Source organism: Carassius carassius, chromosome 25 (assembly GCF_963082965.1).
Source record: "Carassius carassius chromosome 25, fCarCar2.1, whole genome shotgun sequence".
NCBI lineage: Eukaryota > Metazoa > Chordata > Actinopteri > Cypriniformes > Cyprinidae > Carassius > Carassius carassius.
In genome coordinates, this window is record NC_081779.1 from 17949749 (window position 1) to 17966098 (window position 16350).

Sequence of the window (16350 nt, forward strand, 5' to 3'; positions counted from 1 at the left end):
GCAGGCCATTAAAGAGATAAAGCCTGCAGAAAGCGAATATATAAAATCACAGCCAATCCAAAGCCCTGAGCAACCTGAAGAGATTACTGATATCAAATCGCAAAAGGTGGAAGTTTCTACTCCCATATTATTAGAAAGCAGTGATAACAGCAAGGAACAAGTTCCATCTACAGAGCAAACAAAAGGAGAGAGAGAGATCCAAAGGCAGACAGTAAGTGAACTTGCAATCTTTAAAGTCAGTTTATCAGACACTGATGATGGCTTGCAAAACAAGGAACAAACCCTATCTGTAGAGCAAATAGAAGGGCATAGTTTCAAGTTAGAAGCAGATCAGTCAGTATCCAAACCAGGGAAAATCAAGGACAGCCAAGAGACTGGATTTGATCCTTATGCTTCTACACCCACAAGGCCAGTTCAGGCATCAGGAAAAAAGAAAGCCAGAGGGAAAAGTGTTAAGAAAGCTAAAATGGAAAGTGATGATGTACAGACACAAGTTTCAGAAACCTTAACCAAAATTTCACCTATAGAAAAAGCAAAAGATGATGGACAAGGTGGCTTTACCATTAGTCAAAAGCCTATTATGAAAGACGACAAAGAAAATGTGATTGAAGTACAGCTATCAGAGATATCACATGCAAGTGGTATCCTTACATCTGTGACAGGGAGTGATGAGACTGTGCAAGGCAAATATTTGGAAATAGGTGTGGACAGAACTCCTAATGAAACTAAAACCTCCAAACATGAGTCTGATCATGAAAGCAATGAATTACAGAAAGAGAAGACTCTAACACAGTGCAGTGTCACAACTTACTTGGCAAAAACTGACCAGGGTCAGGAGGCTATTGAGGTCACTAAGGACCTCGCCACTGATATATCAGAAAAGAAGAGAAAGAAGAAAAGTAAAAGTAAAAAAGTTAAGCAAGTGTCTATTGTTGAAGCAGAAGGAGTAGAGAAAAGAGATGAGACTGAAAAAGCACAAAAGACTGTGATCCATGTGGTCGAACCTCAAAGCAGTCAGTCAGATGAGAAAGAAAGTATGAAGCAACTTGAGAAAGCCAATCAGGCAATGGCACAAAAGGAAATACTTTTGATGAAAGTGAAGGAAAGCATTCGTAGGAAGGTGTTTGAGCGCAGAGTAAGTGAAAAACAAGCTGCTGAAGAATTAGAAGCGATGCGTCAAGTAGCTAGTAATGGAGAATACCGCATTACCACCCAAGAGGAAACTATTGTAGAGAAGACAAGCAGTAAGCCTCCTCAAAGTAAGGAGGAGGACAGTAAACTACACCAGATGGGGCAAGAAATGAATGAATGGTCAGTGTCAAACATTGCAGAGAATCTTCTACCTGGGTCTGATAGTGATCCAAGCTCCTCAGCTATAGTACAGCTGCAAAAACAGGAAGAAGATCAGCATGACAAACATACAAACACTGGATTAAGTGGAGATTATATGGACCATAATATTCCATCTATGAAAACCTCTGATGACATTGTGGACCTAAACCAAAAAGAACTGGTTCTAATACAGAATTTAGAAGGGGAAACCAGGGAAAGAACAGCAGAAGAACAAAGCATTGAGCCATTATATACAGAAGAAATGTTGTTAGACCCTATGAGTGAATTGACCGTGTCATCAAGCACTGCATTGACTGACAGCCATGAAATGGCTAAATCAATACCCCTCAAATGTGTCTTTGACATCCCAGCAGTGAAGGACTCCAAAGCACTTCTATCAAGTGAGGTGTGTACTGCTTTACAAAATACCAAAACAGCAGTGAAAAAGTTAAGCAGTGAAGTTCATCAAGAAAGAATCGAGGAGCCCCCTTTCAGTGATTATGAAGGCACAGATAAACCTTCTATTCAACAATGTAAAGTTTCTGGTCTACCCCATATGGAGGTGATCCCAGAGTCTGATACCAAACTGCAAAAAGAGGTGGAAGAATATGCAGAGGATTTAGTGGAACCGCAGCCTGGAGAAGTTCAAATGAATATTGAACAAATAAGAAAATACACCACAAAAGCTAGCAAGGTAAGCAGTATTTCTGGAGATTTTTTGTAAATTGTTTACTGTAAATTTATTCTTTTTAATGTTTTCCTTTCCTTTTCAGTCCGCACTGGCTCGCCAAGAGTGCTTAGAACATGACCAACAGATTGTGGCCTTGCTTTCTATGGTGAGACACATTGAGGTCTGCCTAAAGCAGCAGCAGCAACAGTCCATTGGTCGAGGTCTTGCCGCAATTGATGACATAATCAAACAGATAGAGGTAAAAGATTTCCATTATAGCAAATGTTTGATGTGTTGCAAATTTAACAGATGATTTAAGCTTACAAGTGCTATATTTTAATTTAATTCTCTTTTCAGATGCTTTTTCTGGAAATTAGTGACCTGGAACCAGAAGTGCACAAGGAGACTGAAGCAGCTACACAGCTGCTGGAGTCTTACCCTCAGGATGTTCCACCTCAGCTGCTTACGGCCCTGGAAAAAGATGGGCGAAGCTTAGCTCGGGCTTACAGTGCAGCCAGGGACCTCGCCCAGAATACTTTGCATGGGTTACGAGCACAACGTGATGCACAAAACGTAATGAAAATTCCTACAATGTTCAGTTTGAGAGTATATTTTCACGACAGAAAAGTTTCTTTTAAATCTCTTTGCATGATGTTTTTATTTTTACAGGAAGCTGTGAGAAGTCAGCTAAAATCTGTACAAGAGAATGTTGATAAACTTCTTATCTGGCTTAAGGAGACTGAGACACAAATGCAGGAAGAAACAGGGGTACATGGACAGACGGTGGCCGAGATCACTCGAAAGCAACAGTTGTGCAAAGTAAAACATCAACAGTGATGATATCCTATATAGCATTTACATATATTTACATTTGTAGATACAATGATGCCATCTTTTTTCCTACAGATTTTACAGAACTCTCTTGCTGCCCGATCTAATGAAGTCAGCAATGTGGCGTTCAGTATTCAGATGTTTATCTCTGAGCATGCTCAGGACCTGTTGCCTGATCAGAGCAGGCATCTCCTTGAACAACTGGAGCAGCTACAGAGGGTCTTTCACCAGGCTGTTGGTCTCAATCATGCCAGGGCAGAGGCCCTATCAGCCCAGCAGGCGAGAGAGAATGAACAAATGAGGAAAGAACAGAAAGAAAAAGAAGAGAAAATGGAAAAAGAGAGACAAACTACAAGGGCTAGAGAGGTTTGCAAAGAGATGTATAAATGCTTGTGCTTCCAAATTAAAAACAAGAATATTCAGTTTTACTTTTAACATTTTTACAACAATTTAACTGGGATAAAGAAAAACTTCTAATACATTAAGAACAGAACATTTGTGATAACAAGATAACCACACTACTGATGCATGCATGAATACTTGTTAGCACAAATGCTGCATTTTAAAACTTAAAATAATCTTCACATGCATGTAACTATCAGTATGATCTACTTGTACAGTTCATTTTACAGTGCTGTAATAATGCTTTTGTTTCAGTAATGCGTCTGCAGAACTCAACAATAATGACTTTTGTTTGTTGGCCAAGTCAAGCCAGTAGTTTAGATTTTTAGTTGCCTTAGAAATTTTTTACTGGCCCCATGCTAAAAAAAATTACATTTTTAGCAACATATTTTTATTTGTCAGTCAATGTCAATGTTGAATGTATATAATGCTGTACTCCCATAGTGTATAATTATATGCTTTCAACACTATCACAAGTCACAGTTTTGACAAAACCTTGTGTATATTATCCAGCTACATAACATTACCTTATTTCTGTAGAAATCTTTATTGTTGAGCTTTGTTCTGTAGCCACCTGCATTACAAACTTGAGTGTGCTAACTGCGTGTGAATGAACATTAACATGTATATTAACCTGTCTGCCTTGCTCTTTACAGATTGCCACAGAAGACACATTTGGAAAACACTAAAGATTTACATGTAGCCTCACTGTATAGCTTGCTTGTTTTTAACTTCTCTTTTGTAGAAAAAAAAGAAAATATCTGAGATGTTTTAGTATTTGTCTTAAGGTCTTTTGTTTATTTTTCTGCTTCACTGGCCTGTTGTGTTATTCATTTATTTATGTTGGTGCTTTGTGTGATGAATTTGGACACATCATGCTCAACCTGTGTATAAAATTTTTTTTTAATGAAATTTGGCAAGTATGAGTTTGGGGTAAAAACAATAGTATGCTGAATATTCAGAGGTTAAAGATAATTATGATTATAATTGATCAAATGCAAATCTTTATCACTTTTTACCTCCTTTTTACCGTGGATATAGGTTGTGCAGCAGCAGAAGGCAGAATGCAGTCAAAAACTGGAGAATCTCACAATGTGGTTGGCTGGTGTTGGCAGCCTGTTGGCCAATCAGAGAGTTGGAACTGAGTCAGATGATGTGAACGAGTTACAGGAGAAGCAAAGAGAGCTTAAGGTGTGATAACATCTGATATTTTCTTCATGCAGCTGTATTACACAATGTCTTACATAAGACATTATTATTATTTTTTGTATGATTTAATTATGTTTGGTTTATTGTTTGTACCCCATAACTATAGGAGGTGGAGAAGGACCTTCAGACCAAAAGTGACTTGTTGACTAAGACTATCCACTCAGTGGAGGAGTTCCTATCTGAGCATGGTGACAGTTTGAATCCTGAAGAGAGGCTCAAACTACAGGGGACTCTTTCACAATTGAAAGAGCAACACTGCTCACTTACAAACTCAGTCCGCTCTTCACTAGCGAAAGTAGACACTGCCATTGTCACAACACTGCAACAGAACACACAAAGAGTAAGCAGTTCACATTTTTTCTGTTGCATTGGTTAGCATTTCATATTTTTTTCTTAATCATTATAATATTTTCATTCTTCCAAAGGCTAAAGCAGAGGAGCAGATGCAGGAGACACAGGAAAAAATCGACACACTTCTCCGAGAACTGTCATCACTAGATGACTCAAAGAGGAGGTCACTTGGCAGCACTGTCCCTGACACCCCATCATCTGTACCACCGGAGAATGCTCTAAGTTCTCACAGTGACATGCTTCAGGTCAGATTCTTAAATTGATGTTGGTAATTATCTGTTTTACCAATATGGCAACTCAATTCTGAAGTTCATTCATGTGTTCAGTTCTATTTCTTCCCGATAAAGTATTTTAGAACTTGTCATAACTAGAATGTAGATATGAAAATGTAGATATTCGGTTTTACAGATTTTTATGACTTTTCCAGATCTGGAAATCACACTTTCAAAAAGTAGGCTAACATATATTTAAGTTTTGGAAGCCCTTGGAAGGGTTTGGTTAAACCCCTTGTGGGCCCTGTCCCCCTGATTATGAGCCTTTGTCAGTTCTGAAGTTCCAAAGTTAGTTTTTTTAAAGTTCAATTGATTTTTTTGGGCAGCCCTAAAGCAAGTTCATTCAGTTGTTCATTTTTTAGTTCTAATACTCTTATGTTGTAATATCATATTGTAATGTTATAATAGCAGTCAATCATGTCTGTCAGCAGTTCTGCCAGTTCTGCCTTTTGACATTTTTCAACTCTTTGAAACCACCAGACTGAGCTGCAGCAGTTAAAAACTCAACAAGCTCACCTTCAGCAGGTGGCCCAGTCTGTCCACTCTCTCCTGGAACAACCCGACTCCAGTGTACCACCAGAGGAGAAACAGCGCTTACGGGCAAAACTAGAACAACTACAGAGTCAGCATCAGGAGCGCCTTCAGAGCTGTCAGGACAGGCTGAGGCGGGCAGAAGCCCTCAGAGAGGAGTTTGCCAAGTTTGTGCAGGAGCATGGGAACCTAGGGACATGGCTGGATCAGAGTGAACAAGAGCTACATTCATTAGGTGAAGGGGAAACTGATGCAAAGGGCCTAAAAGATAGGATTGAGGAGCACAAAAAGGTACCAAAATATGGTCTAACATTATAACTTTATTATGTAGAAAGTAAAATACTTTAAGATTGTGTTTCTCTGTATTTTACAGCTTGCAGAAGATGTCATCTGCCACAAAGCAGATCTGCGCTTTGTGACAATCTCTGGGCAGAAGGTTCTGGATTCTATCCAGGGGGCCTTGGAGAAGGTGGGCAGTGTGGATCCAGCTCTGGAGGAAACCAGACACCTAGTGAGTGGCAAGCTCCAAGATGCCACACAGCGCTACGGTTTGTTACACAGTAAGGTGGGTACAAAACAGCCTCGTATTCTTTGTCAACAGACATATTATGGGCTGAATAGAAACTGAATTTTGTGTTCCTTCTTTCAGTCCTCAGAGCTTGGCACCCGTCTCTCAGGGCTCCTGGAGCGATACCAGCACTACCAAGATGAGGCTGCTTCTTTAGGCTCCTGGCTGAGCACTCAGGAGCAAAATCAGAGTGTATTTAAACCCAGCGGTGAAACAACGGACACTCAGACATTGCAGCATACGCTCAGTACTGTACAGGTTGGGTTATTAATGCTTTTCTGGGTAAAATATTTGAGGAACACTCACAAACAATTTTACTATATGGATAAACTAATGGAAATTATCTCCTAAGCAAAATGTAATGTGTTTCCATACTGTACATCAGAATTAATCAGCTTTTTCTCTCTTCTGCTTTCTTCTCTCAGCTGTTGCAGGATGAGTTGGCAGAGCGTTCGGTACAGCTTGAGAAGGTCAAGAGGGCAGGAAAACAGCTGGTCAGCACTCAAGAGTCCCCAACTCTCAAAAATGCAGATATTAACAATCTTACAGGTAATTTAATTCTCAGTATCAGGAAATAATTTACTTAAAAGAGTTTTCATTCTACCAGGAAAGTATGGACACTGCCTTGTAAAGCCTTTTTTTAATTATTATCAAAAAATACGGTAAAAATAGTAATATGTTGAAATAATTTCACTGCAATTCAAAATATCTTTTCTATTTGAATATATTTTTAAATGTATGTTATCTTTGTGATTTAAAAGTTGAATTTTCAGCATCATTACTCCAGTCTTCAGTGTCACATGATCCTTCAGAAATCATTCTAATATGCTGATTTGATGTTCAAAAAGCTATTTTATAGTTATCAGGTTTGAAAACTGTTGTGCTGCTTAATATACATTTTTTATTCTTTGGATTTCTTGATGAATATAAAGAACAGCATTTATTTGAAAAATTAATATTTTATTACATTATGAAAGTTTTTACTGTCACTTTTGATATTTGAATTCAATGTATCCTTGCAGAACAAAAGTTTTAAATTCTTTAAAAAAATTCAAATAAATAAACTCTTAGCGACCACAAGCATCCAATTGAGCATCTGATCAATTCAACACAGCAGTATTGGCTCAGCCAGTGACGTGTTTCACAACTCACTGGAATATTTTTTTTCTGACTGGTAGATAGACACTGTGATGTCAAGTATTTTAGTTTTATTGACAGTATAATTTACAGTGATTTTCCCAAAATATTTTTTTTTCCCTCAAACTTCCTCATGGTCATTTCAGATACTCTGGAGAAGCGCTTTGAAATCCTGTCTAATTCAGTGTCAATGAGAGCCGAACATCTTCAAACAGCTGTTGCTCAATCAGTCAGCGTTCAGGAGAGGCTTAAAGCACTGCTGACTTGGTTAGATGGACTACCTTTATCACCTGGTACAGTCCAGGCCACCGCTCAAGCAGTTCAGGATGCCCTGACACAAAATCAGGTATTTTGTTCAATTTACCACCATAATCATAAGTAACAGACCTAATTAAGAACTTTACTTAACCAGGAACTATGTTTTCTACAAACATGGCACTTCCCCCTCAGAAAATGCGTCAGGAGCTGCTTTCAAGGCAGGGCAGCGTGGATGCGACTCTGGACTCTGTGTCCAAGCTTCTGAAGTCTGCAGATGCATCGACAGCGTCTGGCCTTCAGGGGGCACTTCAGGACCTGAGTCAGCGCTACACAGCAGCCCAGGCCAAACAGGCTGAAAGAGAGACTGAGCTGCGAGGACTTTTGCCTAAGTTGGAGAGCTTTGAGCGCCAGAGTGCAGATCTCCGCAGCTTTGTGCAGAATCGAGAAAGGGCTCTTAGCCCATTAGGCCAACCTGACTGCAGTGTGGATGAACACAGACAGACCATAGAGGTTAGTCAATTAGGTTTTCCACACGTGGCCACAGATATACACACTTTCTGAAAGATTACATGTTTAATGGGAGATGTCCAAAGATGTCATAATTTATTTCTCTATTTTTTAAGGAGGTGAAATCAGAAATTACCCAAGAGTCAAATCAATTAGAGTCATTTGTCGAGCTTGGTTCAGACCTAAGCCAGTCTGGGATCCTTGCCAATGTACAAAGCCTTCTGGACACAACCAAAGAGGTTTCTGAGGGCTTTGCACGCTTGGAATCCAGTGTCAATGAGAGGTGAGTGGATATTCCACTAGCGTCATTTTAGTATTGATTTCTTGAATGATTATCATTTTTATTCATATTTTGAATTAGCTTTTATTTTCATAATTTTAGGTTTCATTTTAACTTTTGTTTATTTTGAGCTTTTGTCATTGTTTTAAATATTAATAATTAAGTCTAGGGTTTTGTTTTAATTTTTGTTTAGTGAATTTAATGCTTGTACTTATTTTACATTTATTTCAATTAGTTGCCAAAGCAGTATTTTTATTTAGTCCAAATGTTTTTCTAAAATATTCATTTGATTTTATTTCAGCTACTTTTTTTTCAGTTGACAAACTGTTTTAAATAGTTTAAGCTAGCAATAATAATCCTGTCTTCCTCATTTAACCTCTCTCTCCAGACTGGAAAAAACAATTAATGCTGTAATGAAATTTTCAGGATATTGTAATGTTGTCCCCCTTAATGCCAGTCACAGTCATGAGTAGAATAGTTAGTCTGTTCTAAGCGGTTCTCTGTGTCATAGTTTCATCTTGAAATGTGATGCCCTGCCAGCTCTAATTGATTTGACATGACAAAAATAAGACCATTCTAATAAAGACAGTATGGACTGGGCCAGAATGTAAACCATTTGGCCACATCCCTTCTTAAGATGCCAGACTTGGACTCCAAGCATCTCAAATGCCCTCAGAGACATAAAACATGTCAGTCATGTGTTCAAGTCTAAATCCACTCCACATATCTCTAGGAATACTTGTGAGTGGGAAGTGGGATTATTGTAATATAAACTAAATGTAAAGTGTAACATGTTGGGACATGACTTCTGACCCTAACTGCTGCTAACAATGGTAGAGAGGCATGCTGTCCACATTAAGAGTCTGGAGTGGAGTCTGGCTTAATATTGCACACAATGTCCTGATCTATCACCATGACCTAAAATAATAGCATACAGTGTTGACATTAATAGGAGGTCAAAGGTGTCTGGTTGTGTCCTTTTACAAGAGATTTTCTCTTGTGGTGGTTTAGATTTAGAATTTCTGCTCTTTAAGGTGTGCTCTATGTAAGAGGATTAGGGCCACACAGTAATAAAAAAAAAAAACAACAACTCGAGATCAAGTCGTTAAAACAAAGTCGTTAAATTTTGAGAAAAAAAACTTTCGAGAACAAAGTCGAAATAAAATGTTGCGCTTAAACTCGTTAAATTACAATAATTTTTTTTTACAATTTTGAGAAAAAGGTCGAAATAAATATAGAGAATAAACTTGTTAAATTACAAGAAAAAATAATTTCATTTTGAGAAAAAAAAACGTAACGTTTTGACAAAAAAGTTGAAATAAAATGTTGAGAATAAACCCATTGAATTTCAAGAAAAGAAATTGAGAATAAACACAGCCTGTCTTTTGCCAAATTCGCTTTTCTTCCTTTTCTCATCAAATATCACATCGGAAAAGTGGAAATCAGTTGCTTAACGAATGTTATTAATAAGGGGTAGGCTATAGGGAGGGCTTTGTTGTCCCAATAAGGCAACATCTTTTTAATAATTTCAATAAATAAAATCATTGTTATTAAAAACAATGTTATTATTGCATCCTGTTAATGTACAACAATACTGATGTCCAAATAGTATCTGCCACTATTTATAATTATAAATAGCATCTAATTAGCTACTATTTATTTACACTTATTGCAAAGATCAGCTACTTTTACATAACATAAATAGAATGGCTATTTTTTACTTAGTGTAAATAGCACATATCTAAAATGCTGCTGTTGTCTCTAAGTGTAAATAGTACATACAACTATTTTCACTGTAAATAGCAACTGGCAGGGGTGTCCAAAGTCCGGCTGCAGGCCAAATACGGCTCTTGGATGAATTTCAAATGGCCGGCAGCTTGTCTATTGAAATGTAGACTATTATATGTGGCCCGCCAGTAATTTTTTACAAATCATGCAGTTTCACAATGTTAACACAGGGTGACAGCTCAAAATTTTAGGCCAGATGTATCTGTAAAACATGAGTGACAACCATTTGATAAATCATATGTGAAGTCATTTCTTTAGCACACCGAAAGCAGAAGAGCGTTACTGTTATTAGCTTTTCCTAAAGACAGCACAGCATGAGCTCAGAACAAATGCATTTACTCACAGGTCTCGATCTGAACATCGCTGTGAGAAGGTTTGAGTTTGAAGCTGAGCTCTCCCATACAAACCACAGATGTCACAATGATTTAAACTAGTTTAAAGGCAAATGAAACTACTCTGCCATTCTCAACAACACTGACGCGGAAACCAGGAGAAACAGTTTGACAACAGTCCAGTTAGAATAATTTTCAATTTTAATTCAATTGTATGATTTTCTTACATCGAGCCAGTTGCCTTATTGGAACCAGCATTGTGTTAACATTAACAAAACCGAATCTTTTTATTAGTGGTTTGTTGATATGTAACGTTTTCCTGTGTCCTTCACAGATTTGATTCCATCCAGAGCTGCGTCCAGCAACTGGCAGAGTACCGCTCTCGCTCTGGCTCCCTCCTCAGGTGGCTGCAGACAGCACAAGAACAACTTCCTGCCAAAGAGCCCAATCTAAGCACAGAAAGCCTGGAGAGAAGAGCACAGCAGCTTAAAGTAGGACTGTAGTTCTCCCTGTTCTGACATCAGTGTCTGTTTTGAGCGAGGTGAGCTGTAATTAATTATGAATTACTTATAGGATCTACTCACAGAATGGGAGACCCAAGGAAGCCAAGTTCAGGAGTTGAACAAGACCAGTTCTCAACTTGAGAATTTGATTATTAACATCACATCCCCCAAGAACAAAGCTGGTAGGCAAATCAACCAGCTGATGTTCAAGGCCAATGCTCCTTTTTTGTCTGTAGCTAGTACTTTTTGTTTCCACTGTGACACAAGTAAATATTTGGTCCCCAAATCACCACTTGTAGAGGATATTTCACTCAAAAATCAAAACGGTCATAATTTGCTCACCTTCATAATCAAAACTACTTAGCCTTTCTTTCATTGGAAACAAAATTCAAATGTGTATATATATAAAGCTGGCTATATGTTGCTCTAAGTATGAGCAAAAGCTTGATTTATGTTCTTAATTGTAGTTTTTATGGTGTTTTATATCCTTTCCCAATTAATGTATTACTGCATGTAAAAGAGTAATCCGTACGTTGCTTAAATGTTTTTTATTTGTGCTCCATGGAAACAAAAAAAAAAGTTAAACCAGTTTGAAATGACATGAGGGGGAGTTTTTGAGTGAACTATTCCTTTAAGCATCTACAGTATCACCTTCCAAACTACTAATTTTGAGCACACTATGTTTGTATATGTGTGTCTATATCTAAATCCTCTGTGTTGAGTTTGTCTAGCTGCTTGTGTGTATGTGCTGCTCCAGCATGCCAGTGAATTATTGTGGCATTGTCTGAGCGTGTGTCTGTGTGTCTTTCTCCCAGGTGTTTCCCAGCTCAATGGTGCTACCAGCCCAAACAGTGTTAATGGCATTCACACCTCTAAAGGTGAGCTTCCTCCACACCTTTAGCTAGTGAGCTGTGCAGCATCCACATCACTGGAGGCTTTTCTCTGTTATTCATTTCTATCTGTTCTTCCCCTCTCATGGATAACTCCTCATCTCTCTTATTCATCCCCCTTTCACTCACTCTCCATATTTTTCTTTGCATTGCATCTTGTCCTGTTCTGTTAGTTTGCTTTAGGAGTATGTGCAGATCAGTGTCATCTGTCTTTGTGCATATGACCAATTTGTCCAATCATTTAGGCTTTCTTTCATGCTGATGGTGCACCTAAATCTGGTGCAAAGGACTGTTAACACTGTTCACATTCTGCAAGTAAACCGTTTCTCTAGTCATTGTAGTCAATATCCAATATATTGTTTCCCATTGTAGTGCATCAACAAAACTGCAGGTATAATGTAATGTCAGAAATAATGAATATTTTTGTGGTTTGGAGGTTTTTTTTCTATGGAGCCTCACACATGGCATATATATTGTGTTCATGGATTTAAGAATTTGTTCCTGCAGCTTACTCATTTTTTCCCTTTTTTTAGGTAAAAAATAAATGAAAACAATGAAACAAATTAGTACAATGTGGCCATGATTTACCTTAAACAAGGCAGTTAATTAATGAAACAAAGTTGAATGTTACTAAACCATCTACAAATTAATAAATTGTGGAGCAAATTCTTAATTTGTGACCACAATCAATGCTATGTTCCACATATCATGTGCAGAACTCCATATGTTGTTCTTCACAACTGAATGGATTTTAGTCCAGTTAGTTAAAAAAATTAAAAATAATTATCATTGCATGAAGAATAGCACAAACATGATGCAGTTTTCGAACTATGTGGCCTTGTCATTGGCCTGCTCTGATTTTACTTACATCAACATTCCTTCACTCTTACCCACAGACTTGACTGAGATCCAGGTGGCAGTGGCAGATGTGAACTGCAAGTATGAGCAGCTGGGCAGTGACCTGAGGGAAAGGAAGGGTAGGCAAGAGGCCTCTCTTGACCTGCGGCAGAAGGCCAGGCGGGGCACTGAGGCTCTCATCCAGTGGCTGAGCCCCCGTGAACAGAGCCTGGCACAAGGGCAGACCGCCTCACCTTCTCGGCCAGAGGTGGCGCGTGCTCAAGCCCAAGAAACTAAGGTATCGTTTTGAGAGAATTTAATATTTTTTGAACAAGTGGTTTAAAAACTACAGGCCCCCACAGTAATCCGGCAAATCTGTTTTCATTTCCTGCAGTGTTATCCCATAGTTCTCTAAAGGATTGTTAATCAGTAGGCTAGCAATCATTGTGACAGACAGCTCACAGTCAGGTATATGTTTCCAGGTTTTGCTTTCTGAACTTGCCGAGCACTCTGGGAAAGTGGAGGATCTGAAGAACATTCTCAAGCAGCTAATAACAACTAATCCAGACTCTCCTGAAGCTGAGACATGGAAACGTCAGCTTGAAGACATAGGTCAGTGAAGTGTTTTAAATGCATTTCCATTTATAGGACTTTGTCCCTATAGCAATAATTAACTGTAACGACGACAGAATAATACATTATTATTCATTTGCTGGTCACAAGGTGAGAGTTGGGAACAGGAAATGGAATGCTGAAAATAATGTACTGTAAGCTCCAAGAAGAGCTCTGACCTTGTCTTTTTCAAATCAAATTTCCTGATATTTTATTTTGGTGTTCCATTTGCTGTCAAAGTGCAACCTGTGCAGGGATTTTCTTTATCTGTTTAATATTTGAGTGTCATCGTTTCTGAAGCATCAGGATTGGTCCTTGTGATATTTGTTCTAAATATTGCTCTTTCTCCTAGACTCACGGTGGACAAAGGCCAATCAGACTGCAGCACAGAAGCAGACTGAACTGGAGGTGTGTGCTGATAGACTTGGTAGTTTTGCTGCAGCAGCCAGTCAGCTGGGACCATGGCTACGAGAAAAAGAGCTGATGATCAGTGTATTAGGCCCACTGAGTATTGACCCCAACATGCTCAACACACAGAAACAGCAAGTGCAGGTAAACGAATTAAATACATTTTAAACACTAAAATACTAAATTTTTCAAATACTAATAATTAAATACATTTTAAACACATTTTAAACCTACTTCAAAAGGCAAATAAATTATTGATTAGTGACGTTATTTCATAAAATAGTTAATGCACATGTTTTACAATAAAAAAATAAGTTGTTAAAAACTATGGTTGCTTATATTCTTCTTTTTTAAGTGCATGACTGTAAATTCTTTTAGTTTTTTGTTTATTTGTTTGTTTGTTTTTATGAACAATAAAAAAAATTGTAATTGACATGCCTCAGATTTTCATTAAAAAAAATCAAATGAAATGTTTTGTTCTCAAATCCCATCCACTTAAAAAAAAATCACTTTCATTTTCTTTCTTTATCCCGTCAGTTCATGCTACGTGAGTTTGAGACTCGGCAACCCCAGTTTAATCAGCTGACTCGGGCAGCAGAGGGAATCCTCTCCCCGACTGGAGACGAGGGTTCTAGAGATGGACAGGACTTAGAGGAGGTGAGGCAGGAGCTGGCAGACATTTCACAGCAGTGGGAAGACCTCACCTCTCGTCTCACCGGCCGCTCACAGCAGATCGACCAGGCGCAGGGAACCAGCGAGCGCTACCTGGCCCTGCTCAGGGAGCTGTCTCAGAGCGTGGCTGATCTAGGTGAGAGGCTGGATGCGCAGGCCTCTCTAAGCGCTCAGCCTGAAGCCCTGCGCCGTAGGCTTCGGGAAACTGGAGAGATCCGTGCTGAGCTGGAACAGAGACGGGGTCAACTGGCCCAGGCTGAGCAGCTGTGTTTGGAGCTCAGCACAATTGTGGCCGAACCATATCTCAGAGATGAGTTGCACAAGAGATTGGAGAGTGTGAGCGGGCCACTCAAAAGCTTAGAAGAACGGGCAGGTGAGTAATTGTTTGCAAATAAAGAAATTAAGGCATAAATATTAGTATTGTAATTTTACAATAGCATCTGGTAAACATTCATGTGTTATTTCACAATGTATATCACAGAAAAACACATGCAGTGTCAGTTTTTTTTTCCAGTATCGTGCAGCATGTGCATAATATTTACAGTCCCCCTCACTGCTGTCTTTCAGCTGATGGCTTGTCCCAGCTGCAGGCTGCCCTGTCCAGCACTCAGCAGTTCCAGCAGATGTTTGACGAGCTCCGTGGCTGGTTGGACGAGCAGGCTGGGAATCACACAGCTGGGGTTTCTGACGCCCTTCCTTGCCAACCTGATGCTCTAAAGACCCTTCTGGCCCAACAAGAGGATCTCCAGCGAGCCATAGCACAACAACGTGGCTCCTATGAGCTCATCCAGGCTGAGGGGACATCTTTGCTAGCATCCCTCCCTGCCGGAGATGAGCGATTAGCCCTACAGACTCAATTAAACACCATAAGGGGAGACTGGGAGGGCATGAACCAACAAACCTCTAATAAACATGGTCGAATAAAAGAGACACTGTCCCGTGCTGAGCTGTACCAACAACATCGCAATGAGCTTGCACCTTGGGTTGCAGAATGTGAGGGAAGGGAGGCAGAGATCCACCCATCACTGGATCCCTCCGCCTTAGACGAGGCTTTGCAAAAGGCTAGACAGTTGAGCCTAGACTTGGATCGTCGTCGCCGCCTCTTAGATTCTCTGAACAAGGCAGCAGATCAGCTGCTGGAGCAGAGCTGTACTGGTGAAGAGGAAGTGATGGATGAAAAAGCCCAGCTTAATCGCAGGATAGATGGTCTTTCTGAGCGACTACAGGGACGCACGGCTCAGTTAGAAGAGCTGGGAAGCAGACTGAAGGAGTTTGAAAATGGGAGACTGGCTGTGGAGAGAAGACTTGAGGCAGCCAGGCATCAGATCGAGGTTCAGGAGGCGCTTGGGCCGCAAGCTTGTAGCAACAAAAACCTGGAGCGTCTTCGTAGCCAACAAGAACTCTTAAACTCTATACAGCCACAGGTGGTATACCTGCAAAATCTGGCTCAGGGGCTGCTGCAGGATGCGCCCGAGATCTCCAGGGCCGGCGAAGATGGTGGCCAGAGGCTTTTGCAGCAAGCTCGTGATACAGAAAAAGAGTTTGAAGACGTTACTGAGAAGGTGAGAGAATCTGCACATGATCAGGAGCCTCTGGAATGTGCCAGGACTGAGGCGGTAGTTGGGATGTTATATATAACCTGATCTGTACTTTATGTCTGCGCTCATGTTGTGTTTGCTGAAAATAAGACGCCATCTTTTTCTGACTGTTGGTCTAAATTTGTCTTGTTCATTTTCATAATAGCTTGTATTCAAGATTTGTCGTCAAACGTTTAAGTGTTTAAGATTAAAATACAAAGTTTGTGCAATACTTTTACAGTACATTTTACTTAGCAATACATATACTTAGCACATTTTTATTGTACTTTTACTTCAAAAAGTATTTACATGACAGAAAGAAATGTATTAGAATAAACCTCTAAGGATAAAAATAAAGAGCTAAAGTTAGCTATCACTTAGTA

At 39.4% G+C, this 16350-nt stretch overlaps 1 protein-coding gene across 18 annotated transcripts in view; it reads left to right on the plus strand.

The window, feature by feature from the left end:
- The window catches only part of macf1a (microtubule actin crosslinking factor 1a), a 165749-nt gene that overhangs the window by 99631 nt on the left and 49768 nt on the right, over positions 1 to 16350 (plus strand). For 15 of the 18 annotated variants that reach the window (XM_059509717.1, XM_059509726.1, XM_059509724.1 and 12 more), the window contains 23 exons: positions 64 to 2026; positions 2106 to 2261; positions 2360 to 2575; positions 2672 to 2821; positions 2909 to 3199; positions 4277 to 4426; positions 4551 to 4784; positions 4870 to 5040; positions 5548 to 5889; positions 5972 to 6163; positions 6248 to 6424; positions 6592 to 6715; positions 7450 to 7649; positions 7754 to 8071; positions 8185 to 8351; positions 10803 to 10959; positions 11042 to 11153; positions 11787 to 11849; positions 12758 to 12996; positions 13181 to 13310; positions 13663 to 13862; positions 14256 to 14763; positions 14958 to 15952. In XM_059509717.1, the coding sequence (XP_059365700.1) occupies positions 64 to 2026; positions 2106 to 2261; positions 2360 to 2575; positions 2672 to 2821; positions 2909 to 3199; positions 4277 to 4426; positions 4551 to 4784; positions 4870 to 5040; positions 5548 to 5889; positions 5972 to 6163; positions 6248 to 6424; positions 6592 to 6715; positions 7450 to 7649; positions 7754 to 8071; positions 8185 to 8351; positions 10803 to 10959; positions 11042 to 11153; positions 11787 to 11849; positions 12758 to 12996; positions 13181 to 13310; positions 13663 to 13862; positions 14256 to 14763; positions 14958 to 15952 (7255 nt within the window). The remainder of the gene's footprint in view (positions 1 to 63; positions 2027 to 2105; positions 2262 to 2359; positions 2576 to 2671; positions 2822 to 2908; positions 3200 to 4276; positions 4427 to 4550; positions 4785 to 4869; positions 5041 to 5547; positions 5890 to 5971; positions 6164 to 6247; positions 6425 to 6591; positions 6716 to 7449; positions 7650 to 7753; positions 8072 to 8184; positions 8352 to 10802; positions 10960 to 11041; positions 11154 to 11786; positions 11850 to 12757; positions 12997 to 13180; positions 13311 to 13662; positions 13863 to 14255; positions 14764 to 14957; positions 15953 to 16350) is intronic. The other 3 variants (XM_059509725.1, XM_059509711.1, XM_059509721.1) reach the window with 2 other exon arrangements.